This window comes from Lithobates pipiens, unplaced genomic scaffold (genome assembly GCF_037356315.1).
Source record: "Lithobates pipiens isolate NorthernLeopardFrog02 unplaced genomic scaffold, aLitPip1_a1.2 Scaffold_22, whole genome shotgun sequence".
Taxonomy (NCBI): Eukaryota; Metazoa; Chordata; class Amphibia; order Anura; family Ranidae; genus Lithobates; species Lithobates pipiens.
Window position 1 is genome coordinate 80,732,261 of NW_027507784.1, and position 25,083 is coordinate 80,757,343.

General features: G+C 42.1%; 1 protein-coding gene across 2 annotated transcripts in view; it reads right to left on the minus strand.

Moving 5' to 3' along the window:
• LOC143923858 (unconventional myosin-X-like) overlaps positions 1 to 25,083 on the minus strand; it is a 253,802-nt gene that overhangs the window by 118,886 nt on the left and 109,833 nt on the right. Inside the window, exons 4-10 of one of the 2 annotated variants that reach the window (XM_077447780.1) lie at positions 23,813 to 24,000; positions 22,026 to 22,151; positions 14,302 to 14,426; positions 12,462 to 12,475; positions 12,249 to 12,333; positions 8,963 to 9,066; positions 6,680 to 6,809 (exon numbers count right to left, since the gene is read on the minus strand). In XM_077447780.1, coding sequence (XP_077303906.1) covers positions 6,680 to 6,809; positions 8,963 to 9,066; positions 12,249 to 12,333; positions 12,462 to 12,475; positions 14,302 to 14,426; positions 22,026 to 22,151; positions 23,813 to 24,000 — 772 coding nt within the window. Of the gene's footprint in view, positions 1 to 6,679; positions 6,810 to 8,962; positions 9,067 to 12,248; positions 12,349 to 12,461; positions 12,476 to 14,301; positions 14,427 to 22,025; positions 22,152 to 23,812; positions 24,001 to 25,083 lie in introns of those variants that run through there. The other variant, XM_077447779.1, reaches the window with a different exon arrangement.

Genomic DNA, 25,083 nt, shown 5'->3' on the forward strand with positions numbered 1-25,083 from the left:
AGCAACTGCACTTCCAAGTGCACTTGTAGTGCAAAGTAGAGCTGGGCGATTTTCTAAAAAAAAAAAAAATCAAAAAATCTGCAATTTAAAAAAAAAAAAAACCTCGATTTACAATTTGAAGAGAGTTTTTTTTTTCTTGATTGACACCGCGCCGGTCCTGAGGTGCTGCGGGTAGGATTTTTTACGCAAGGCCACAGCTTCGGCCTAGTCCACGGCGTCCGGCCTCACGGACTAGGCCGATGCCGCGGCTTCGCCTAAAAACTCCTGCCCACAGCACCTCAGGACCTGCGCGGTGTCAGCACCGGTCCTGGTGAAAAAATAAATAAATCGATTTGCTTAAATTTTGAATCTATTTGACCTCTCAACTCGATTCAAGATTTAAATCGATATTTTCCCCAGCCCTAGTGCAAAGTGGATTTGCCTTTCGTAAATAGCCTCCATAGTGTTAACATTATGCCCCCTGAAGTTTTTTTTTACTGTACCTTCAGATCTGATAAGCTACAGCCGACCCTAAAGCACACTACACATCCCATGTTCTATAGTCCATCGGGAGCCAGCATGAAAGGGTGCTACGCTCCTACATACAGAGGGACCATGGAGAACGAACGTAGCCACCCTGTAATACAAAGTCAGATCACAGCAGCAACAAAAAGATTGGGAGGAAGGAGAGATCAACAGAAGAGACTTTCGAGTTAAGAATACATACAGTGCCTTAAAAAAAAGTATCCATACCCATTGAAATTTTCCAAATTTTGTCATGTCACAACCAAAAACGTGAATGTATTTTATTGGGATTTTATGTGATAGACCAACACAAAGTGGCACATAATTGTGAAGAGGAAGGAAAATGATAAATGGTTTTGCACATTTTTTACAAATAAATATTTGAAAAGTGTGGCGTGCATTTGTATTCAGCCCCCTTTACTCTGATACCCCAAACTAAAATCTAGTGGAACCAATTGCCTTCAGAAGTCCTAATTGGTAAATGGAGTCCACCTGTGTGCAATTTAATCTCAGTATAGAAACAGCTGTTCTGTGAAGCCCTCGGAGGTTTGTTAGAGAACCTTAGTGAACAAGCAGCATCATGAAGGCCAGGAAAACACCAGACAGGTCAGGGATAAAGTTTTAGAGAAGTTTAAAGAAGGGTTAGGTTATGAAAAAAATATCCAGAGGTTTGAACATCTCACAGAGCACTGTTCAATTCATTAACCCGAAAATGGAAAGAGTATGGCCCAACTGCAAACCTACCAAGACATGGCTGTCCACCTAAACTGGCATTCATCAGAGAAGCAGCCAAGAGGTCCATGGTAACTTTGGAGGAGCTGCAGAGATCCACAGCTGGTGGAAGAATCTGTCCACAGGACAACTATTAGTTGTGCTTTCCACAAATATGGCCTTTATGGAAGAGTGACAAGAAGAAAGCCATAAGAAGACTTGTTTGTAGTTTGTGTGAAGTCATGTGGAGGACACAGCAAACATGTGGAAGAAGATATTCTAGTCAGATGAGACCAAAATGTAACTTTTTGGCCTAAAAGCAAAACGCTATGTGTGGGGTGAAAACCGACACTGCACATCACCCTGAACACAGCATTCCCACCGTGAAACATGGCGGTGGCAGCATCATGTTGTGGGGATGCTTTCCTTCAGCAGGGACAGGGAAGCTGGTCAGAGATGATGGGAAGATGGATGGAGCCAAATACAAGGCAATCTAAGAAAACCTGCAAAAAGACTTGACAACGACCCTAAACATACAGCCAGAGCTACAATGGAATGGTTTAGATCAAAGCATATTCATGTGTTAGAATGGCCCAGACAAAGTCCAGACCTAAATCCAATTGGGAATATGAGGCAAGACTTGAAAATTGCTGTTCACAGACGTTCTCCGTCCAATCTGACAGAGCTTGAGTTATTTTGGAAAGAAGAATGGGCAAAAATGTCCCTCTCTAGAAGTGCAAAGCTGGAAGAGACATCCCCAAAAAAAGGCTTACAGCTGTGATTGTAGTGAAAGGAGGTTTTACAAAGTATTGGCTCAGGGGGGCTGAATACAAATGCACGCCACACTTTTCACATATTTGTAAAAAAAAAAAAAAAAAATTTGAAAACCATTTATCATTTTCCTTCCACTTCACAATTATATATCACTTTGTGTTGGTCTAGCACATAAAATTGCAACAAAATACATTTTTGCTTTTAGTTGCAACAGGACAATGTGGAAAATTTCAAGGGGTATGAATACTTTTTCAAGGCATTGTACTTGGATAAAAAAAAATTTAAGCCAAAGTTTTAAACACCCACCACCTTGAGTCTTGGAGTCCATTGATTGCTCCACTGGAAACAAAATTAAACTCGCCTAGCATAATAGTGAATCCCCAAAGAGGAGGTCGAACACAGAGCACGGGCCCCATGCTCTGGGTTGATCCAGTGCACATAATGGATTAATTTTTTTTGTAGAGGGCGAAGTTTGCACTCCTTGAGATGGGGTTGGCATGATGATGGCGCAGTAATTCCATTATTGAATAATGTCCCGATAAGACTATATGGGGCTTCCTTATCAGAACAGGGGTGCTGTAAATGGGATATCCAGAGCCTTTGCTCTGAAATGCTGGGAATGAACTGGATAGGCCTCATGTACACTGGGCATTTAGCACTAGTGCAGGAGATCCTAGAGTTTAGCTGCAGGTGGAAGGCACAGCACCATACAGGCCCATTCCCAGCTGCCTATTAAACAGTATGACAGAGTGAAAACTGTTGCGACTGCACAGTGAACCAAGTGGTATGTGCCCAGGGATGAATGCCTGGCATGCAAGCAATCTGCATTCAGAGCATTTGTTCCTTGGCTCTCACTGCCCTAAGTATTACTGCCACTTGGAGGCTCAACCAGCAGGAGCAGCTTTTAGCCTCTCTGGGTTTAACAGGCTGTCGGCAGCAGGGCTGGATAGTAGTGCTGTGACTTGTGCCCACAGCCTAATACCCAGATGTCCTGCACTTGGTCTAAACTACCTTTGTGCATGAGATCGCAATGGTTCTTTGGGGCAATTTAACAGTTTATTGAGCAAATCAGGTTGTCCAGCATATCCCAATTCTAAGTAATCTAGCTGGATTGCAATCAACCTCAGGCAAGAAGTCACAGTTCAACAAATGACATGCTCAACCAGCTACAGAATTGCACACGGATGACCCAAAGGCCTCTTCACAGTTAAACATATACCCCATTTCTGCGTGGAGCTATGTGCACTGCTGCGGGGGGGGGGGGGGGGGGGGGCTAGGTGTACTACCACATGGGGGCTAAGTGCATTACTGCGTCGGGTTATGCACATTGCCACGTCGGGTTATGCACATTGTATAATGAATGAAGAAAGGAACAAATTGGCAAAGTAAAGCCGAGACAGTCAGCAGAGGAACTCTCCATGGTGCAGATGAGTTAAAAAGCAAAACACTGAATGATATGCGTGTTTGCTGCATTCATAATTCATTTCAATGGACTAATGCACAAGAATACAGAGTGATCTACATTCAAAGCATTGGCACATACAGTACAGGTGAACCAGCCACATAGGAATGATGTGGATTTTTACTTAAAATATATATTTTTTTTCTTCAATAAAAATGCAAATATTTTACTGTAAGAGGACAGACAGCTGTGCTCATGTCCTACCAGTCTAGACAGAGAGACAGACAGACCGATATATTGATACCAGGTAGCCGGACATCATACAAACAGCCAGATAGAGAGGAAAAAGATGAACAAACGTTTCACATTTTCACACCCCTGGGAACTTCATCATCCCTTCAAATCAATGTATAAAAATAAAAAAAATATCTGTGGATTGGAATTTTACAGGCATCCAGACAATGAATTCATAAAAAATTTTTATTGTCACAAATTATAAACACATCAATTAAAAATGACAGCCATGTTAAAATGATCATAGCAGCAGCTTAGGCACAGTGTCATCTTCCAATGCATCTTGAGACTTTCTCTTCAAGAGAACAGAGAAAGTGCAGAAGAACAGAACTGCAGTAAATGTAATGTGCTATATACAAATACACTACTAATAAATTCACCAGTAATCAAAAGTCCACAGACGCGTATCCTCCCCATATGAGCCAGTCATGCACTTGTAGTTCTTTCATGTTTGTATAACTTTCTGAAAGTACAGAAAACCCAAGGGATAACTGATAAAAAGACATTGCACTGTGACTGGAATGCCCGCCCACTACCATGCAGCAGGTCCAGGAACATCTTTGCTTGACAGGATCACAGGCGCCACTCTTCACAGACGTCCCCAAAGGTGAACCTAGAGACTGGCTGACCTCTGAGTTCACTCTTTAGGATGTCTAATGATTCTTTGATATGCGTCAGGGGAAGTACTGTAATCTATGGGCACTAACCCTTAGCTGCACAACTTTCCATATTTTAGCCCAGCCTGTGACCTTTTTATGGAAGAGTGACCCTTGAAGAAGAGTGCCTCGAAACGCATCGGGATATGAGCACACTATACCCAAGCTGTTGCTATGATCGCTTATTTTAACATTTGTCCATGTCATTTTTAATTCAGCTGTTATGAGACAATCTTTTTTTTTTTTAAATGAATTAATAGTCTGGATGCTTGTATAATCCCAATCCACAGACTTTTTTTTTTATACAAGGAAAGATATTAGAAAGACTGATAACAGATACTTAAAAAAATAAATAAAAATAAATAAATAAAAAGAAGGAGGAGGAGACATCCATATACGGTAGACAGAAAGATATTATACAACAAACAAACAGAGGAGAGATAGATAAGAGAGAGACCTATGTTATACAAACAGCCAGATACAAAGATATATAGATAGAAAGGCAGGTAGATAAGATGAACTGATAGATGACAGATATTAGATATTGTGCAATTTATCTACAATTACAGCTGTAAGCCTTTTTTTGGGGATGTCTCTACCAGCTTTGCACATCTAGAGAGGGACATTTTTGCCCATTCATCTTTGCAAAATAGCTCAAGCTCTGTCAGATTGGATGGAGAGCATCTGAACAGCAATTTTCAAGTCTTGTCACAGATTCTCAATTAGATTTAGGTCTGGACTTTGACTGGGTCATTCTATCACATGAATATGCTTTGATCTAAACCATTCCATTGTAGCTCTGGCTGTATGTTTAGGGTCGTTGTCCTCCTAGAAGGTGAACCTCCGCCCCAGTCTCAAGTCTTTTGCAGACTAGAACAGGTTTTCTTCTAAGATTGTCCTGTATTTGGCTCCATCCATCTTCCCATCAACTCTGACCAGCTTCCCTGTTCCTGCTGAAGAAAAGCATCCCTACAACATGATGCTGCCACCACCATGTTTCACGGTGGGGATGGTGTGTTCAGGGTGATGTGCAGTGTTAGTTTCCCCCACAAATAGTATTTGGCTTTTAGGCCAAAAACGAAAAATGTTGGTCTTATCTGACTAGAGCACCTTCTTCCACATGTTTGCTCTGTCCCCCACACGGCTTCTCACAAACTGCAAATGGGACTTCTTATGGCTTTCTATCAACAATAGCTTTCTTCTTGCCACTCTTCCATAAAGGCCATATTTGTGGAGTGCACGACTAGGGATGAGCTCAGGCGTGTTCGTATGTTCCACATGCAGAGCCCGCCAGGAAGTCGGCACAGCGCTGATCACAGGCAGTGAGACATTTCCCAATCTCTGCAGCCGCACATCAGGGCAATGTCTCACTGCCTGTGATTAGCGCAGTGCTGTGCCAACTTCCTGGCAAGCTCTGCACGTGGAGCATGCAAACACGCCTGAGCTCAGCCTTATGCATGACTAATAGTTGTCCTGTGGACAGATTCCCCCACCTGAGCTGTGGATCTCTGCAGCTCCTCCAGAGTTATCATGGGTCTCTTGGCTGCTTCTCTGATTAATGTTCTCCTTGCCCGACCTGTCAGTTTAGATGGACGGCCATGTCTTGGTAGGTTTGCAGTTGTGCCATACTCTTTCCATTTTCGTATGATGAATTGAACAGTGCCCCGTGAGATGTTCAAAGCTTGAGGCATTTTTTTTTTATATAACCTAACCCTGCTTTAAAACTTCTCCACAACTTTATCCTTGGCCTTCATGATGCCATTTGTTTACCAAGGTTCTCTAACAAACTCATGAGGGCTTCACAGAACAGCTGTACGTATACCAAGATTAAATTACACACAGGTGGACTCTGTTTACTAACTAGGTAACTTCTGGATGTAATTGGTTTCTTTCGATTTTAGTTAGCGGTATCAGAGTAAAAGGGGGCAGAATACAAATGCACACCGCACTTTTCAAATATTTATTTGTAAAAAAAATTGAAAATCATTTATCATTTTCCTTCCTCTTCACAATTATGTGCCACTTTGTGTTGGTCTATCACATAAAATCCCAATAAAATACATTTACATTTTTGATTGTGACATGACAAGATTTGAAATATTTCAAGGGGTATGAATACCTTTTCAAGGCACGATAGATAGATAGATAGATAGATAGTTAGTAAGATAACGGGGGGGGGGGGGGGGAGATTATACAGATGTCTATCTATTAAAATAAATAGAGAGATGCACAGAGACAGACAGGTCCAGATAAGACAGATCTCGGTCTATGAAGGATAGGATAACAGACAGACTTTGCACTATACTGTTCTATCTATGGATCTGGCAGATGCATTTACCGGCTTTGGTTGTTATCTGGGCTCCTCCGGCCGTCATGAATTCCAGATTCCCGATCTGCAGAGTCCCAGATAAGAGCTTCCACACCTCCCTGATCTCTTCATCAGAGAAATCCATCACCTGCATGGCGGTCTGACCGGAGAAAAAGCAATATCAAAGGAAATGGACAGCGCGGTCAGCACACAGACATCATACACTAAACCCTGGTTAGGTCAACATGCCAATTTATATCAATAAATATCTTGTACGTTTTTTTTTCTCTGTTCTCCTTTTACTGGGACAGCCAGCAACTCCGGCTTGTTCCCACATCCAGTGCAGCATTAGCATCAAACCAATGATTGCTGTACTTCAACCATAAGGCAGCAAAAATTGTATCTGCAAATGATTCCAGTCTTAAAGTAGAACTATAGGCACTTTTTTTTTTCATTTTGGATAGAGCAAAGGAGGGTTAGAATCTCTGTCAGATTTTTTTTTCACCATCCGTGTCCCATTGGGGAGATTTATCTTCACTCCCTGTCCCATAGCCAAACAGGAAGTTAGAGGAAATCCCTGCAAATTAAAGTTATATTATATTTTTTTGTAAATAAAAAAAAAACTTGTTCTACTTACTTCTCTGTGCAGTAGTATTACACAGAGCAGCCCCTATCCTCCTCTTCTGGGGTCCCCCGCAGGAGCTCCTGGAACCTCCCTCCTGCCAAGTGCCCCCAGAGCAAACAGCTTGCTGTGGGGGCACCCAAGCAGACTCGCTCCCAAGTCGCTGCTCTGTGTAATCATTCAGACACAGAGCCGCAGCTTGGCCCCACTCCTTCTCCTTGGCTTACTGACTGTGATGATCAATGGCTCCCACTGCGTTCTCAACCAATGAGAAGGGAGAGCCCCCAGAGAGCCAAGGCTCCTGTGCACATCACGGGCTCTACAATTTCCAAGCTCATTATATACTCCTCGAGTGAAAAAAATCAAATGCATTATTTATTATGGCATTGAGGTATGAACATGTACAGACCAATGTTAATTTTGAAGTCAAATTTCAATTTCGTTTTAGTCTTAGTCTTGACTAAAATGCTATTTTAGTTTTAGCCCCATTTTAGTCATCACAGTCGTTTTATTTTTAGTCGACTAAAAATGTTTTAGTCATTTTAGTTGATGAAATTAACACTGCTGGGAGTACAGAGAGATCGCTGTTCCTAATCACTAGGAACAGATGATCATTCTATACTCCCCTGACAGAATGGGGATCTGCTTGTTTACATTGACAGATCTCCCTTCTGGCTCTCAGTGGAGCGATTACGGGTGGCCGCACGTATCAGTTTTGCCTTTAGTTTTCCTTTTTAAAGAAGATTTCCAGGTATGACATTTTTACATTGTTACAATGGTCCCGCTTGGATCAATGTAGCCCTGCATATACCATACCTGTAGGGTCTCTGTAGAAGATGGAAGTGCCTGTATTAGACACTCCTATTCCAGTGATCTCCACTAGAGATTCCGGGTCCCATACCGAGTGGCTGGCTGCCCTGCTGCTTAGTGAACTCAGCTCATCAGCAGGGTTGCCAACCTCCTGCAGCATTGATTACTGACAAAACATGGAACATTTACTGGCGGAGCACATTTTTTACTGGCAGCCTGAGAAATTACAGAACTCCTATTGAAAACCAACACCGTGAATATTTGAACAGTATAAATATGACATGGAAACACTGACAATACCTATAACAAAGTAATTTGCTTGATTTACACTTAAAAAGTCAACACAGCATGAAATGATCAGCCCCTGATATTTACTAGCAATTGTTAAAAAAAAAAATCACTGATATTTACAAACGGTCAGTAAATTTTTTCTGTCGGTTGGCAACCCTGGTCGTCAGCCGCTTGGCACTGGCACCATTCAGAGAATGCCTTGCATTCTACTCATAAATGCAACGCGTTCTCTGATTGGATGGGATGCAGAGGCGGGGGAATTGAGGTCACCTGGGACTCGGAAGCTAGGAAATCATGGAAGTAACTGGGTCTACTGCAGCGATTTCCAGCTTCCAGGAGGATCCCACAGGTATGGTACATACAAAGATTCATTGGGCCGGGCAGCACCAATAGAGCGATGTAAAAATTGCCATACCTGGAATTCCTCTTTTAATGGATACAGAATGAAAAAAAATAAAATAAAAAAAATAGATGGTTTTTAGATGAACCAGAATGTCCAAGGCTGTAATTCTCTATTATAGTGTTTAAAAAAAAAAAAATCGAAAAGGTCTGCAGGAAGTCGATATTGTCAGAAAATCAGACAGACTCACCACAACGTTCTCGTACATTTCTTTATCGTTAAGGCCTTCCACTGTCACACAGCCCGAGTTGCAGAGATACTGATAAGCGTGAGGATCCGAGAGCGAGAGAGCTTCTGCAAAAATCAATCATTATCAGTTGCAGATTTTTTTTTTAACGTGGCGGATACACATTTGAAGCTGAATTCCAGGGTTTTAAATTTTTTCTTTGCATATTTACATTGTTCCAGCTTATACACATATTCCATACCAGACCAATCCCTGTAAAGGCATAGAATAACTGTAGTAGCTCCCGCTACAATGAAAGAAAAAGTCACTGTAGTACCGGAGTGGCAAAATCAACAGTTTGAATTTTGCAGTGTTCAGAGATATACTGTCAGCCCAGATTCAGCCAAATGCAGAAAAGTTGATTGGACAGTCCTTCACAGTGCAGGTGGACAATGATTCAAAACACATTCATATTTTTACCATCCAAATGCATTATTTTAAATTTTTCCACATTAAACCTCATTTGCCATGTAGTCTCCTGCCCTATTTGTTCAGATCTTTTTGCAAGGTTTCCACATCCTGCGGAGACATTATTGCCCTGCTTAGCTTAGTATCGTCCGCAAATACAGAGATTGAACCGTTTACCCCATCCTCCAGGTCGTTTATGAACAAATTAAATAGGATTGGTCCCAGTACAGAACCCTGGGGGACCCCACTACCAACCCCTGACCATTCCGAGTACTCCCCATTTATCACCACCCTCTGAACTCACCCCTGTGGCCCATGCCTACGAACCTTACTTTGTACATAATATGAAAAAAGGACCTGGGGGTCCTAGTAGATGATAGGCTCAGAAATGGCATGCAATGCCAAGCTGCTAACAAAGCAAACAGAATATTGGCATGCATTAAAAAGGGGATAAGCTCCAGAGATAAAGCAATAATTCTCCCGCTCTACAAGACTCTGGTCCGGCCGCACCTGGAGTATGCTGCCCAGTTCTGGGCACCAGTTCTCAGGAAGGATGTACTGGAAATGGAGCGATTACAGAGAAGGGCAACAAAGCTAATAAAGGGTTGGGAGGATATTAGTGATGACGAAAGGTTGCAAGCACTGAACTTATTCTCTCTGGAGAAGAGACGCTTGAAGGGGATACGATTTCAATTTACAAATACCGTACTGAGTGACTCCACAATAGGGATAAAACTTTTCCGCGGAAGGGAGTTTAATAAGACACGTGGCCACTCATTAAAATTAGAAGAATTTAGGTTTAACTTTAAACTATGTAGAGAATTCTTTACTGTAAGAGCGGCAAGGATGTAGAATTCCCCTTCCACAGGCCGTGGTCTCAGAGGGGGGCATCGATAGTTTTAAAAAAAACTATTAGATAAGCACCTGAACGACCACAACATACAGGGATATACAATGTAATACTGACATATAATCACACACATAGGATGGACTTGTGTCTTTTTTCAACCTCATCTACTATGTAAACTGAAGACAGCTGCAGATAGAGCCTGGCAAAGCATCAGAAAGAAGAAAACCCAGTCTGTGGTAATGTCCATGGGTTCCATTGGATGCCTTAACATGTGGGAGGAGTTAAGGCATCCAATGCCTTATACATCGGGAACGAGGCTTGGCTTACACGGAGCCTGGACTTCCGGTGTGAGTGGAAGTGAGGCCTGGTTTGTTTTGGGGCTTGGCTTTCCGGTGTGTGCCGGCGGCGGGGCGTGGTTTCTGCGCTTCTGCCGGTCTTGGCGCTGGCCGATGGTGAGGCTTGGCTCCTTCCCTGTGGGTCTTAGAGCGCCATTAGTGATAGGAAGGTGGTATACCAATTACGAATGGTCGCACGGGCAGTGACGCCCTTGAGCGTCACTTCCGCCCTCGCGAGCGGTCAGGCGGATGATGACGCCAATGTGCGTCATTTCCGCCTCCGTGACCATAGTGACCTCGCCTCCGATTGGATATCGGTCGTGAGGCTTGGTTCAGCTTCCCCAAGATGGCGCAGAAAATATTCACCATTGGCTCCTCTATATTCTTTGAATACGGACATTGGGTAGTCAGGTCTGACGCATATGCGTCACTTCCGGTATGGAATTGATAACGAGGCCTGGGTTTTCCATGGAGGAGGAGGCGTGGGCCACAGTTCATTATAAAAACAGGGGGCAGAATGGCGTGTCACCCGTACCCCGAGACGACGTGATATATCACGAAATGCGTAGGGCGGTGTGACACGCTACTTTTTTGCCTCTCAACATTAGCCGGAATAAGGATACAATCGTGGAGAATTGCGCTCGGCCGATGCTTCCCACTGTGATATGCCTTCTCTTACAGTGACCTTGTAAGTGTATTTCTTTTTTCATTCAATTTTAATAAATGGTATTACACTATTTGGAGCGCTTTTTTTCCTTTCTATGGTGGACCATTCGCTCTTTCTATTGGAATATTTCCGAATTGTGGTCTGGTCTGAGAGTGGAAGCAGTACTGGAGGATTAATGCACATGTATGGTCTGGTTTGACCTCTTAAAGCGCAACTTACTAGGACGTCTGGTAAGGAGCCAATCTTATCTTTTTGGTGGTGGTGCACCTCAGTATGGTTTATGAGTTGGAATACGAATCAGGAAGCCGAAGTTATCTGTGACACGTGGTGTTTTTTTTACAGTTCATTTTTCTGGTCTTACTCTAAGGACTATTACAAAAGGACTCATTGAGATCTTATATGATCAGTTTATGATTTGTTTATTTGCACAATATATTTTTGCACTTTAGTGTATAGTGTGGTATAATATTTTTGTGATCCACTGCACATGTAATTTGTGACACTGTTGCACTTGTACTGTTAAGAGTGCCTTTAGTATATGCGATATAACAAATTTGGGATTCACTATATGTATAATAAGTGACATTATTTCATATGTGTTGTTTTTATTTGCATTATATGAGGTTTTTTTTTGCAATCGGGGATATTGCACTTCAATCACTATTGCCTTCCATTTTAGTCTCTCGGGTGAGGGGCGTATACCCTATTATTAACTTCTAGGGATTGCCCGGTTCTTCTTGTCTTTCTTTCACATGTGTATATAACTTTTTGGTATATATTAGAACTGCAGCAGCATTGATTTTTACACGTTATTCTGTAGCGCAATTTTTCTTTCCTTTTTTTATGATTATAAATATGTCTGGACACATCTGACCTATACTAATGGTCCTATGGATGGAAAATGAAATTCTGCTACTAGTAGTTTTTGCAGCAGGGAGCGGTCTTTGTATGTACTTTGATAATATATAAAACGACACTTGGATTACTCACCTCGGTCGTCCTTATTTGCACCGGCGAGCAGAGCGTAGAATATGTGATAGCTTCTCTCTCCGGGACTTTGCCGCGTTACTCTGGTCTATGGAGTGAAATAGGACAGAGATCCGCCATGGTTATATCTGCCCCGCTGGAAGTGGATAGGAAACCCCAGAGACCAAGGAAAGAACCCCAACATATATGATATATATGAGAAACCACCAAACTTACCTTTTCCAACAAATCTGTTTGACCATCCATTAAGGAAACAAATGAAAGCTTAAAGTGGATCTTCGCTGCAACTGAGCACCACAAACCAAAACAGAATTTAATGCATTTTTAATATTTAAAGCAACATCCCCCCCCCCCCCTCCATTCATGTCTCTATGCTTTATTTTTTTGAAAAATCACTTTGAAAAACAGCAACCTAGCACAGCCATTCTCAACTAGGGTCCCTTCAGAGGTTGCTAGCGGTTCCTTGAGCTGTGGCTAATAAACCACCTTTTTGATGGTGCCTACAGAGTTCAAGGTTCAGCATCACTTAGCAAAGCCAGCAGCATGACACAAAAATATATATTTTAGCTGTCTGAGCACCATTTTAAGGGGAACATTCTTCCTATTGACCACCAGTATAAGGGGCATTGTTCTTTTGACCCCTGGTGAATTGGTTTTAGGAAGGGTTCCTCGAGACCTGAAAATTAATTTTTGGGGTTCCTCTAGGGTTAAAAGGTTGAGAAAGCCTGACCTAGCATGAGCAAGGGCAAAGGATTAATGTAGGGACGAAACAACTCATCGATTAACCGACAACTAATCGATTATGAAATTAATCGATTACTATTTTCATAAATCGGTTAATCGGCCAGTAACATAATGGGATTAAAAAAACTAAAATGAGTCCTTTATAGTACAAAAAGAGCAAATAATTGCTACTGTAAATATTACTTTCACTACTGCACAGTAAAAAAACGAACCCCTTAAAGTAGCGATTATGTGCTCTTTTTGTACTATGAAGGGCTAATTTTTATTTTATTTTAACTCCATTATGTTACTAAATGTCTTAGGCCTGGTTCCCACCCGTGTGTTTTTTGGTGATTTTTGTAGAAATGCACTACAGTTCATTTAACGTTCACATCTATGCTTTTTTTCAGCTGCTGCATATTCGGAAAGGGTCAAGGAACTTTTTCAATGCAAAACTGTGCTTTTTTGGTTCAATATACTTCAATGGAGAAGCTGCAGAAAAGAATGTAGTGTGTTTTTGCAGCAATTTGTGTTTTTTAATCTGAACAAAAACCACGTACACGGTCTGAAAATCTTTGACCAAGAAGTTTTCTATTTCTAAACTTTCCCGTTGAATATAAATGTCGATTTGACCCCACTGACGATTAGAAAGTTCTTAATTATTATTATTTTTTTTTTTTTTAAAAGGAAGACATTGTTTTTGTATGGCCAGCATATAATATTACACATCTGTTTGAAAATCTGCAAAATAGTCTAACTTTTTTTTTTCTTTAAATAAAAAAATTTGATCGGAGTCTGATTATATTTACCAGATTCAACCTCTTAGCCCTTGTACACACGGTCAGAGATTCCGTCGGATTGTTTCCTATCGGACCGTTTTGTCGGATATTCCGACTGTGTGTGGTCTGCATCGGACTGTTTCCGTCTGAATATCCGACGAACCAACTTTTCCAACTTGCCAGTAAAATTTTCCGACAAAATGCCACGCATTTTCAGATCAAATTCCTAGACCAAAGCTATTGGCTACTAGCCTGAACGTAGTCCCATCGTAACAGAAGAAGAAGGAGAAGGAGAAGGAGAACTAAATTACCTTCTGTATATACTGTTCACACAGTGCTCTGCATTTGTATTGTGTTCTGAGTTTTATGGCATAGGGAATAATTAGAAATAAAATAAAAGTACACTTGAGCTGCAAAAGCAGTTACAGAATTGCCAAAAAATGCATCTGCCAGCAACAGGAAAAACAAAAAAGGTTCAGCCGACTGTCGCCAACAAAGCTGTGAGCGGCGCCCAGCAGGACAGCCAAATACCCCGCTGCCACTCAGAAGGATACAGTCCACCACGCGGCCACCCTGGATGTGTCCTTGCTGGGAGAAGTGAAGTTGGATGAACTTCCCGAAGCGGCTGGAGTTGTTGTTATAAACAGTCTTGGCATTGCCGAAAGCTTCGAGGATCGGACTGTGGAGGAGGAAAGAAAAAAAAAAAAAAAGAGAAAAATTATGACACTGCAATTTAAAAACAGAAGAAACAAAGAATGCGGAGAATACATACCGTAGTTCATAAAAGACCATAGTCAAATAAATAATGAAAATAAAATTAACTACACCCTTATCCTAACCTACTATCCTTCCCAAAGCGACACTAAACTCTGATTTAATAAAAAAAAAAAAAAAAAAAAAATGTAAAAATCTATTCAAGGTGGTTCCTTCTACTTTACTCACCCGATGAGCAAGCAAACTAGGGAAGGCAAAACATCAATATCCCCCTGAACTGAGGAAGTGGCAATTTAAATCCAGCAGGGCTTTTTTGTATGGGGAACGCAGTTCTGGCTCCTCCAGTACTAAATGTATATAATGGCAAGGGGTGGTGGGGTGTGTTGGAGGGTCTATTGTTGCTGGTGGGGGATGATATTGTTGCTGGTGGGGGCATCTACTGTGTGGGAGGAGTCAATTGTTGCTGGTGGGTCTATTAATGCCGACTGCGGGGAGATATATTTTTGCTATCGGGGGGATCCACCGCTGCTGGGGGCGGCCCAAACCATCGCCCACAGGGGGCAGCGCTTAAAAGCGGGTAGGGAGCGTAGAAAAAGTCCTGAAGCCACAAAATGTATTTTTTAATGGAATAATGTAATTGGTTGATCAATAAGCCAATGACTCTGACCCATCCTTAGTCATACAACAACAGCCATCTCTGCTGCTCAGGCCACTAATTGTAGCCGTATTTTCTTAAAGGCAATTTATTTCAGGTACCTATAAAGCTCTGTCAATTTGCACAGTGCTTTACATAAATTATATTATACATTCACATCAGTTAATCCATTTTTTTGGAGTCAGTCACTTAAGTCACTACAAGGGCTCTCCGACCTCCCTATTTTCTTTTCTGGTAGACATGCCAATTTGCCTAATGGGTCTTTACCCAGCTTCTTGTGGTGGCCGGTACGTTTTACTTTTTTTATAGTACATTGTGATTGGCTGTATGGTTTTCAACAGCCAGATTGGAATTGCCTGGTATGCTTTTTTATATCTAGTTTGTAATTTGTGAGTATGAAACAGAAACATAGAAAAGTGATGGCAGAAAAAGACAGTAGTCCATCGAGTCTGCCCATTTTTTGGTTGTTTTTTTAAGCTTTGTATTGCAAGACTGTAATGGGCTGGTATGGTTTTATTGTCAAATTTGTTTTATTAGATTTTAACAACTTATCCAATGAGGCTTTAAAGAAGTAACATCATAAAGTACAATTGTGAAGATAACTCCAAGACACAATATAAGAGGATATGGATATGATATGGCTGGTATGGTTTTCTTTTGCTAGACTGTGATTGACCAATATGTTTTTTTATAGCTAGATTGTGGCTAGTTGGCATGATTTTCAATTGCCAAGTTGTGATTCGCTGGTGTGGTTTTCTACAGCTAGATTGTGACTGGCTGGCAGGGATTTCTGCATCTAGTTTGTGATTGGCTAGTATGGTTTTCCATAGCTAGATTTTTTTTGGCGTTCTGTATTTTACAAATTACACTAGAATTTAGTAGACCATATATAATTTCCCTTCTGGACATAGAACCGGGTCATCGCAACCTTATACAAATAGCCCTCTATTCTATACATTGTGGACACAGTGTAAATTACGAGTCATGCACAGTGGTGGCCCGTCTATTAGGGGCGTCCAGGCGCCGCCCCCTCACTCCAAGCCACCCAATATATGGTAGTGAATAGATTCATGCATAGCATGAATCTATCCATGGCCGCGGTGGCCACCCCCCATTCATGCTCCCAGCCCCTTTCGGGTCACCGGGCGCATGAATTACAGCGGCAGGTGATTTTTTTTTAACACCATAGGCTCTAATAGACTTCAAAATAGGGTGGGCTCGGGTCGCAGAGCATGTGACCTGGAGCCCACCGAGGTGTGTTACAACAGCGAATGAATATTCAAGCCGACCAATCAGAAGCTGGTGTGAGACCCATTTTCCGATTGCCCGAAAAGAGAAGAAGACTATTTACGATTGGCAGCTGGGGGGGGGACAGGAAGCCACTGCCATGTAGAGCAGGAGAAGGCCACTCCCGAGCGGGGGGAAGTCTCTGGTTATGGGGTAAGTGCTACCGACCGGGGTGGGTGGCATACTGTTTGCCGCCTCCCAAATTTTTTTTTCCACCACCAGCTGCCACTGGTCATGTACCATGCAGAGAATGTTTGTGTGTGTATGTGTGTATAATATATATATATAAATAATCCAGGGAGATAATGGATAGCCCTGTACAATAATTGCATGCTTGACTCACTGCCAGGGAATTCTATGTAGGAATTCTCAGAGGTCATTAAAAACTATTACACAACCACAATGTAGACAAATCCTATATACACATAGGTCATGGTATACACGCTCTTCCAGAGTTATTTGACATAAAAGCACAACAACAAAACATGTCCCTTCCTATAGACCAAGACTAAGCTTTCGCTTCCTGCCCACTAATCACTATTGTATACATTGAGACATGCAAACCGCCTCCTTATATTCTATACATTGAGACATGCAAACCGCCAACTCCTTTCTTCAGATTTTCTGTGGATTTTTTTGTCTTCAGATTTACGAAAACCAGGTAGTGCAAGGGATTGCATACACATTGAAACACCTAAGGTTTGACCTCAAATTATATTGTTTTTGTAAACCTGAAGGAAAAAAAACAGCAGAAAATCTGATAGTGTGTATGGGGCTTTAGAATGCCCCTGCATGCCCATACACAAGCTGCCTCTGCAATGAGTGTCTCCACAGGTGAGTCCTGACGGAATGGGCAAGACCCACCCGTCTCCTCTGCTACACACAAAAAAAAAAAAAAAATATTTATATATATATATATATATATTATATATATATATATATATATATATATATATATATATATATATATATATATATATATATATATATATATATATATATATATATATATATATATATATATATATATATATATATATATATATATATACACATACACATATACACACACACACACACACACACACACACACACATAGCTCCCAACTGTCCCTGGTTTCGGGGGACTGTTCCTGATTTGGAGCAATCTCCCTCTTTCCCCCTCATTTTGGTCTGATCTATATAGTTGTATATAAAATGCACTTTTTATTTTTCAAAAAGTGTTTCCCAGAGCTAAACCTTTCATCCAATTTCTAAATTGCTGCATTTGTACATTTTAAAAACCAATATGAAGGAATAGTAGTGGTAAAAAAAAAAAAAAAAAAAAAAAAAAAATGAAACCCTTGTGGATTTAATTAACCTTTTTTTTTGGGTCAATTCTCATTTAAGGGGGCGTGTCCTATGCCTACATACGTTTGATAGTAGTTGTCCCTCATTCCGATCTCAAAATGTTGGGAGGTATGTATACACACAAACACACACAAACTGTAGTAGGAGGACCCCGTGCTACTTGGTAAAATGGTGGTTTACACCAGATTTTAGGGCTGAGATCACATTGCAGTATGGAGCGGCTCACAGCAGGGGTCCGGGGCTTCCCTGTTTTCACTGTTTCAGGTCTGGTTTCAGTTCAAATTCTGGGCTGAATTCAGACCTGAAAACGGACCAGAAGATGCACAGTAGACTTGTGTATAACTGAAAATTTTGTTTAGTTTCAGTTCGTTGTCATTTGTAAAATACATAATTTCGTTCTGTTATATTCGTTATGTTACGTTAATACATTTTCGGATAATTCGTTATTATTCGTAGAGTGTCGAATTCATTTGTTCGTATTTGTTGAAATTCGCTATTTATGTATGTATAGACATTCGTGATAATGATTCGTAGTTTGGAAAGTCGTTTGTTTATTGAATCTTTTAACACACACAATGACAACGTCTCTTCTACTCGGCTCAAATACAATACAACACCCTTCTCACTCAGTTCTCAGGAATGCACTTTGCCAGTAATCCAACCTCCGGCACAAAATTAATTAGCTGATTGGACTATAAGATTTACTTTGAGCTGACTTTTTGTTTCATTAGATCTTTAACCACTTGAGACCCGCGCTATAGCCGAATGACGGCTACAGCGCGGATCTCCTTTTCCGGGGCTACGTCTATTGACGTAGTCCCGTGCACAAGCGGCCTGCGCGCCCTGTGATCGGCGAGTCTATGAGACTCGCCTGATCACCGATCAGAGCAAGGGGTCGATCCCGACCCCTTATCACGTGATCAGCTGTCAGCCAATGACAGCTGATCATGTGATATAACGGAGCCGGTAATCGGCTATTATTCCTCCTCGCGCTGACAGCGCGAGGAGAAAAAAAAAAAGAGCCGATCACCGGCGGCCGTGATCAGGACATCAGTCCCGATCACAGCCAGCCCTGCCAGTGCTCACCTGCCCCCTCATCAATAAAGAGGATTAAAAAATAAGTGCCACCCAGCAGTTCCCATAGTGCCACCCAGCAGTGCCCACAGTGCCACCCAGCAGTGCCCACAATCTGCCTCAACAAAGGTGCTGCACCCCAGTGCCACATATTCGTGCCCATCAGTGTCATCTACCAGTGCCCATCAGTGCCACCTATCAGTGCCCATCAGTCCCATCTATCAGTGGTACCTATCAGTGCCCCTTAGTGCCACCCATCCGTGCCACCCATCTGTGCCATCTTATCTTTGCCCACCAGCGCCGCCTTATCAGTGCCCACCAGTGCAGCCTATCAGTGCCCACCAGTGCAGCCTATCAGTGCCCACCAGTGCAGCCTATCAGTGCCCACCAGTGCAGCCTATCAGTGCCCACCAGTGCCGCCTCATCAGCGCACTTCAATGAAGGAGAAAAATGACCTGTTTGCAAAATTTTATAACAAACTATTAAACATGATTTTTTTTTTGCATCTTTTTTTGTTTGTTTAGCAAAAAATAAAACTCCCAGCTGTGATTAAATACCACCAAAAGAAAGCTCTATTTGTGGGAAAAAAAATGATAAAAATTTCACTTGGGGACAGTGTTGAATTCCCGCGCAATTGTCATTCAAAGTGCATCAGCGCTGAAAGCTGAAAATTGGTCTGGGACTGAGGGGGGTTTAAGTGCCCAGTAAGCAAGTGGTTAAAGAATTACCGAATCATGTCGAATTCATTCGTTATATTTCATTCGTATTCGTTGTAATTCGTTATTTTTTTTATTCGGACATTCGGATGCAAAATTTGGCCGAATTTTGATTAGTTACTAAATGAATTGCACAAGCCTAATGCACAGGTCCTCTGTGCAATTCACTCCACAGCAGCCCTGGAGTGGTGTAAACCAGCTCCATTGAAAGCCAGGCACACTCTCCTGACATGCAAATTGGATGTGGAGAAACCCACATCCAAACCGCAACAGTGTGAACCCGGCCTGAGAGAAGAAAGCACACTGATGGATCAGGTGTGTGCTGACTTCATAATAGAGTCAGCTTTAGAGCACAGGGCCCTATCCTTCTGAGGGAAGTTAGAGAGTGTGAAGAAAACTGCAAGAGATGCTGCTGTGCATCAAGGTCAGGTTGGGAGAGGAAGGCCCGAGCCTGAGAGGAAGTCCATGGAGGCTGTAAAGAGAGTCCAGGAGGGACAAGGGCAGCTAGGGAAAGACATAAAGCTAAAGTTCAGCATTTGCGCATACCACTGTGTTTGATTGTCAGGAAGACCCTGCAGAGGTACTCGGAACAGTAAAGCTGCCACAAGAGAGCCAAGAGGCTGCATGTTATGTCTTTGCAGTGAAGGTGACAACCTCCAGCATAGGAAGACCTTTCTGTATGAACTCCACTTGCTTTTAGATAAAAGTGAACTGCCATGCCCTAAAGTACGGTTTGGGACTGGGGCAGACCCATTGTAAACACACCTAGCGCTTGAGTTTAATCACTCCAATTATTATTTATATATATTACATATATATATAATAATTGGAGTGATTAAACATATATCTATCTATACACATACACACACACCTCATTTGCTCGTTCGCACAACTACTCTTAATACAAATTGATACCAAGAACAAGCAATATCGTTAAATGTGGTTCTCAAATCCCAAAGGATTAAGCAAGTAATGTTTTAAGTAATGTTTTCATTTTCTGTTTGCAAGACAATATTATCATTTGCATGGTTTTAGGGCTCCTTCATACTAGCAGCTAAGGGTCAGGAAAACCCTGCATTTGAGCCGTGTTTTTACTGCTCCCCCCTTTACCATCAGTGGCAGCGCATGGGAGTGTACACATGCTTTGCTTCATGGCCACGGCAGGAAATATCCCCCACCCCCGCTGCTGCTTTTGGTGGGCCCAGCACCCAAATGAATGGGGCCACTCTGCAACTCACAAATATTTACCATAGGGGGTGGAAACTTTGTGGCAGGTGTTTTTAACATTTCTGTTTGTCCAATTGTGTCTTGGTGTGGAATTGTGCATTTTTTATATCATAATAAAAGACATACAAAAGTTTTACTATTTGGGAAGTGTCATGCAATTCTTTGATACAGTTTCTGGAACAATATTAGAGGGGGCCCATATCCACGTTTTCCTGGGGCTTGTAGAATACTGTTATTTGTGGAGGGCTCCCCCTCCTGGTTGAAGTCTATAGGACAGGCCTGGTAGGATTAGGTTAGGGCTTTTTTTTTACCGCTCTGCAAGCGCCCTGAAGCCATGTACAATGCACATGGGTATAGCATGCTAGTTCAGGATTTTAGGGGCTAAAGCAGTCAGTGAGGAGGCAATACAACTCCTCCTCACCACCTGTCAAAAGCTTACCGTCCTTCACACTTTAAGGCGATTGTGTGCAGTGGAAGTAAACAAGGCCCCACAACTTTGGTCAGGAGTACTATCCTGTCTTTGGGATTAGGGAGAGGAATAGTGCCCCATCTTTGGTGCCAGTGGTAGGAATTATGCCCCATTGTTGGCATCACTGGAAGGAATAGTGTCTCATATCAGGGGGAGAAAAAAAATAGTGCCCCAAGGGCCGGATAAAGCCAACATCCAGTTCCCAGGCTGTAGTTTGCAAGCCACTGACTAAAGCCCCATACACACTATCAGATTGTCTGCTGATTTTTTCCTTCAGGTTCACCAAAACCATGTAGTACAAGGGCCTGCCCGATTGCATACACATTGAAACCCCTAAGGTTTGACCTCATATTATATGGTTTTGGTAAATCTGATGGAAAAAATCAGCAGCCAATCTGATAGTGTGTATGGGGCTTTAAAGTAACACAAAACCTGGAGTTAGGCTTTTGGCCACCAACAAACCAGTCCGTCAACCCAATGCAACATGAATAACAGGTTGGAGATATTGAAGCTTAATCCTAGTTTCTTCCTCTGGCCCTTACAGGCCAGATTGAGGGCCAGAGAGCATCTAAACTCAAACATTACAGTCAAAGAAATGTATTAAAAGGGCAATCTTTGCATTTTCAAAGCATCTGATTGTGAAAGTGATTACTACAGCAAACAAAGTAATCAAAGAAATATGACCAACATGCCAGACAATCTTTCTTTGATCCTTTTAGACACCAATTAAAAGACCAAAAATTTAAAGAAAAAAAAAGAAAAATCTTGCTGCCGGGTATATCTGACCTGCTTTCCATGATGGCTTTTTCCACGGTCGTCTGGTTTCCGCCTCCCGCGCAGTTCTGGCTCATGGAGGACAGAAATTTCATCAGCAGCTTTGTGCTCTCCGTTTTGCCAGCCCCGCTCTCTCCACTGCAACAAGACAAGTCAAGAGTTCACTGACCAGAGCTACATTATATGTTGGTGCTTGACCTCAGTCCACCCAGCAACTGCGGGGGGCCTAGACTGGCAAGTGGGGACTGTTCTGTACAAAATTAGGACACTAAAAAGTACTGTATATCTAGTGCTACAACTTTTACGTTTTAAAAATTTGGGGAGGATTCAACCACTGTCAATTGTTTTGTTCCATTGGGGAGATTTTCTTTCACTTCCTGTCCTGGAGACAAAACAGGAAGCCAAACTACTCAAAATGAGGATAAATCCTCTCCTAATTTGCATCAGTTAAATCAAACCTAGCGCATCTTCTTCAATATCAGGTGCCAAAACTTAAAGGAGAACTAAAGGCTAATTTTGAAGAGGCATAAGGAAGGGTTCTAACGTTTGCCATCTGTGTCCCTTTGGGGAGATTTCCCTTCACTTCCTGTACCATAGCCAAGACAGGAAGTGAGCGATGATCCCTTTAAAGTGAGGGAATCCCTGGTTGTCACCAGAAACAGTGTCCTCATAGATTCCCTCTATTTCTGTTCTGGGAACAACCAAAAATTTGGCATTTTCTTTTACTTTTCACAATGATAATGGTAAACAGGACAAATAAAGAGGGTGAATCTCCCTAATGAGGGCACAGACAAATCTGGACAGAGGTTCTAATCCCTCTCCACGGAAAAAAAAAAAAAAAAAAAAAAAAAAAACACCTTTTGCCTTTGTCTTGTTCTACTTTAGCCGCTTGCCGACCAGCCGCCGCAGTTTTACTGCAGCAGAATGGTACGGGCAGGCGAATCGCCGTCATGTTACATCGATTCTTCTGGTGGCCACTAGATGCGCGCACATGCCCGCTGCTCGCCCCCAGAGCCGATGCGAGTGCCAGGCGGTCTCGATGACACACTCAACCCCTTGATCGCCCCCTAGTGTTTAACCCCTTTACTGCCAGTGTCATTTACACAGTGAATCAGCGTCATAATGTCCCAGTCCCAATAAAAGAAAAAAAATCGCAGATCGCCCTTACTAATAAAAAAATAATAGAAATGCCTTAAAACTATCCCCTATTTTGTAGATGATATAACTTTTGCGCAAACCAATATACGAATATTGCGATTTTTTTTTTTAACAAAAATATGTAAAGGCATACATATCGGTCTAAACTGAGGAAAAAAATTATAATATATCTATATATATCTCTCTCTCTCTCTCTATCTATATCTATATCTATCTCTTTGGGGATATTTATTATAGCAAAAAGTAAAAAATATTGTTTTTTTTTCAAAATAGTCTTTTTGTTTATAGCTCAAAAATAAAAAAAACCCGCAGAGGTGATCAAATATCACCAAAAGAAAGCTCTATATGTGGGAAAAATAGGACGTCAATTTTGTTTGGGTAAAACGTTGCACGACAGCGCAATTGTCAGTTAAAGCGACGCAGTGCCGTATCACAAAAAGTGCTCCGGTCAGGAAGGGGGCAAAATCTTCCAGGGCTGAAGCGGTTAATCTGATGCCATATTAAGAAGTGAAAAGGATTAGTTGGCCATTTATTATGTTTGTTAGTTTCTTGAGTAAATATGATGAAATATTCTTTTCACCTAATCATAGCGTGCTCATAAAATAAACAGATAAAACAATGAGGGGTGTGAACATTCGTACCTGATAAGTACACATTGACTGTCATGTCTCTTCCACAGGCAGCGATAACACTCGTTGGCGATGGCAAAGATGTGGGGTGGCAGCTCCCCAAAGTGGTGCCGACTGTACAAGTCCACGGCACTTTCATCGTACAACCCAGCAATTTGCTTGTAGGGGTTCACCGAAGCCAGAATGGAGCCGATATTGGTCTGCAAGAGAACAAAAATATTATATCACAAAATAAACTAGGAGAGGGAATATCATTTATTCTTTTGTCCCCATCCCCCAACATTCAATTCAAATTTTCCAATGTAAGGGAACATTCCATGTTGTGTGATCCATATAATCACTGGCTTTGTATTATATACAGCTTACAGTGAATTATATTAGATTACACGGTTCTTGACAATCAATGAAATAATTCTCTTCTGCCTTGCTTTTGTAACCCTCCCAAGTAATCTTCTTACATTGTTTCCGTACGCCGTACGTTTTGTTTTACCTCTTTCGGAAACTCCTAATAAGAACAGATTGAAAAATTTATCATTTTGTTTTTAATACTTCTTTTCAGACCTAGTGATGTCACCACTGGGCCTGACTGCTGGAATTTGCTCCTAGTTTAATGGGAGGCTCCAGAAAAAAACACCTTCATAGCACCCTGCCCGGGAACTGCTTTTAAAAGCTTGCCCCTTCAATAAAAAAAAAAAAACGTGCATTTTCTTCTAAGGTGGCCGTTGGGTGCTGCAGACTTTAGCTGTGCGATCTTCCGATCAGTCGATTGAGCATGCACATCTAAAGGGATGCGTTCTTTTATAGAATGCTCAGGAACAATAGGAGTGATTGCAGAGAAACCGAATACCTGTAAGAAAGGCAACAACTGTACAGATCAGGAGGAAAGGGGACTGATGAGGACCAAAGATGTTCGGACATGAAATGAAGGCAGGGTCAAGCTGCTGCAGCTTTAAAGGGTTATATTGTGGAGATGCATGTTTGTGGAGAATTGAGAGTAATCAGTTTCAACCAGTGCTGCCAACCAGACCCTAAGAAAAAAAAAAGGACCACTTTTCTCCCTGCCCATAAATGCCCGTAATAAAACAAACGTGGCAGTAAAAAATAGCTTGGAACTGCGCATGCGCAGGGGGGTGATGGGGGGGAGTGATGGGGGGGGGGGGTGATGGCGGCAGGGGGGTGATGGCAACGGCGGCAGGGGGGGGTGATGGCAACGGCGGCGGGGGGGGGGGGGGTGATGGCAACGGCGGCAGGGGGGGGGGGGGTGATGGCAACGGCGGCGGGGG